The 2,720-nt window shown below is 44.4% G+C and overlaps 1 protein-coding gene across 1 annotated transcript in view; it reads right to left on the bottom strand.

The window, feature by feature from the left end:
- LOC106817464 overlaps positions 1-2,720 on the bottom strand; it is a 36,116-nt gene that overhangs the window by 11,965 nt on the left and 21,431 nt on the right. Inside the window, exons 8-10 of the mRNA XM_014822131.1 lie at positions 1,308-1,462; positions 401-515; positions 100-191 (exon numbers count right to left, since the gene is read on the bottom strand). Of these exons, the coding sequence (XP_014677617.1) occupies positions 100-191; positions 401-515; positions 1,308-1,462 (362 nt within the window). The remainder of the gene's footprint in view (positions 1-99; positions 192-400; positions 516-1,307; positions 1,463-2,720) is intronic.

Here is a 2,720-nt window from a genome sequence, read left to right as displayed (position 1 = left end):
GTGTGTGTGTGTGTGTGTGTGTGTGTGTGTGTGTGTGTGTGTGTGTATATGTGTGTGTGTAGATAGCATGGTAGCGGTAGAGAGTCATGATGAGACTACCTTCTCCTGAAGATGCATGGCGTAGTTGTAGACGGTCGCCACGTCGTCTGCGTGTTTCAACATCACTTCGAAGCGGCTGTTCAGCTCACCATCTGTAACGGACGTGATGTCAGTCTAAGCCACAATATAGCGACAATACGAATTTCTTTTATCGTTTATTAATTTAATTTCATAATAATATTCAATATCAAATTCAATCGATTGTTAGTAATTCTAACCGACTGCAATAATTAAATATCAAAACTAAACAAAACGTTTTTTTTTATGACGATGACGATGATGATGACGATGGTGACGTCACCTTTCGTGAGCTGCTGACTCAGCAGGTGAAGGTTGCTGCTGCGGAGAGTGGTGATCTCGTGCATTAGTCTGCTCCTCTCTCCTTCCTCCCTCTCCGCCTGCTGCAGCACGCTCGTCTGCAACAACATGGGCGGTGAGACGCAGCGACAGTCTAAACTTATGGTTGGGTGCAGGTTGCTTCCCCAGTCTATTCTCCCCTCTGTCTCGTTCTCTCTCGCGATCATACCTCTGTCACTCCCTATTCACCTATTTCTCTCTTCCTTCCCATCTCTCACTTCATAGTTATTGCTATTGACTATTGATTAATAAAGATTAATATCGACTACAAACTTTCGGATACCGATTATCGACATTAATGATCGATATAGATTCTAATTACCAATTATCGATCAATCTGCGTGTGATTCCTGCACTACTCACCGTCGCTATAGACCAGCTATCCCGCTACTACGCCCTCAGAACAATATATACAGCGACATGAAGCGCCACCGCTACGGCGCCATGTTTGTACCGAGGTCACGTGAAGGTGAGTGACTGCTAAACAGCCGAGACAGTCATTCAACTGATGTTTTTAACGAACGAATCATATTGAATGCCTCTATAACGGTAGTAAAACGACATTTGGTCTCACAGACACGTTTCATTTAGCAAATAAGCATACACATATAGGCCTATGGCGTAACTTACATAAATGTTAAATGTAAGTTACATAAAAGTAAATGTAAATGAAGATCGGTCAACGAATTCGAGCGGCATGTGGCAGCACGTAACAAATCCCTTTAACTTCTCTGTATATATATATAAATATTATATATATATATATATAAATAAATGAATAAATATTTATTTATATGTATTGTTCTCGGCTACTAGGTGGCGCGGCTATCGTCGCTAGGCGGCGCTGTTACCTGCAGGATGCCCTTCTCTAGCGTGAGTCGTCTGCCGTACAGCTGCAGCCGCTCGACCTCAGTGCGCAGGTCTGCAAGCGTCTGCTCCAGCATGGCGTTATCGGCTGTCACTCGCATGAGCTTCACTCCCCGCAGAATGTCCACTCGCTCTTGTTCTAGGTTGAGAGAGAAAGGAGAGAGAGTTGTCAAACTCCACTACAGATAGCGCTCTCGCTCATGGGCTCAATCTACGTATCCTGATTGAGCGAAGGGGCACTGCATGCAGTTTGGAGAGGTGTGTGTGTGTGTGTGTGGGTGCGACAGATATCCACATCCAAGTGTGGCCTTAAGCCACCGGGGACCTAGGGCCCCGCTGACGCAATAATACACTGTGCAAGTGATGCAGCCTACTTTTCTTTGCTGGAGGCGGTATAGCTTCCAACCAAGGCTTACCACACACTACTATATAGAAGGCTTTAGGCCCCCTTCATACACATTACTATAATATATGACCTTGGTGGGCCGCCAGCATACACTATACTACATTACTATATAGATGGCATTAGGCCACCGTCATATACAATACTATATATGTGGACTTAGGCCCCCGTCATACGAATATTATATATGTGGCCTTGGGCCCCCATCATACACTATTATTACAATTCTATATAGGTGGCCTTAGGCCCCCGTCATACAAAAATAACGCCGGCAACACTATAGCGTGTTACTAATAACTTACCGAGTGCTGCACTGGCGCTTGTCTTGTTTTTTCCCCTATTTAATGCTATATCTATGCCTATGGGTAATACAATCGGTGTATACCATGGTAACTTGTTTTAGCAATACTAAAATACGTAAACTAAAAGAACTATTTCCGGTCGCGGAATGGTTATTGTCGGAGTGTGCTGACGGGTGCTGGAGGCCAGCGGCGGGGGACGAGGTGAGCTAAAGCTACACTTGGATGTGGATATCTGTCGCCTGAAGATGCCTATGAAGTTTGCCTCAGACGGCACTGCACGCCTAACACGGTGCGCGCGCATGCGCAATATCTCACGTGAGAAATCGTATTTTGCAAAGATTATGCATTTAAAATGAAGAGGAGTTACCCTATCATAGATTTAAATGATAACATTCCATCAGTTGACATCATTTAAGAAATAGGAGGAAGACCTTGCATGTAAGTTCCCCTCTGCGTATACCACCCAGTACACAATCTGGCTACGTTAGTGTGTTAGCGCATGCGCAATATCTCACCAGAGGAGTTATATTTTGTGATGAATATGCATTTAAAATGGTTAGGGAGTATCCCCGCATAGATTTCCCTAATAAACATTTATCAGTAGACCTCTGTTTATAATTAGGAAAGCGCCCTAGCATGTAGGGTACAAAACACCTACTTTATGCCCTCGCGCCCTTTCCCTTGCCTCCCCT

This window comes from Priapulus caudatus, unplaced genomic scaffold, assembly GCF_000485595.1.
Source record: "Priapulus caudatus unplaced genomic scaffold, Priapulus_caudatus-5.0.1 Scaffold1736, whole genome shotgun sequence".
Taxonomy (NCBI): domain Eukaryota; kingdom Metazoa; phylum Priapulida; class Priapulimorpha; order Priapulimorphida; family Priapulidae; genus Priapulus; species Priapulus caudatus.
Note: the sequence above shows the minus strand (reverse complement) of the source record. Positions and strands in the feature narration are given on the sequence as shown.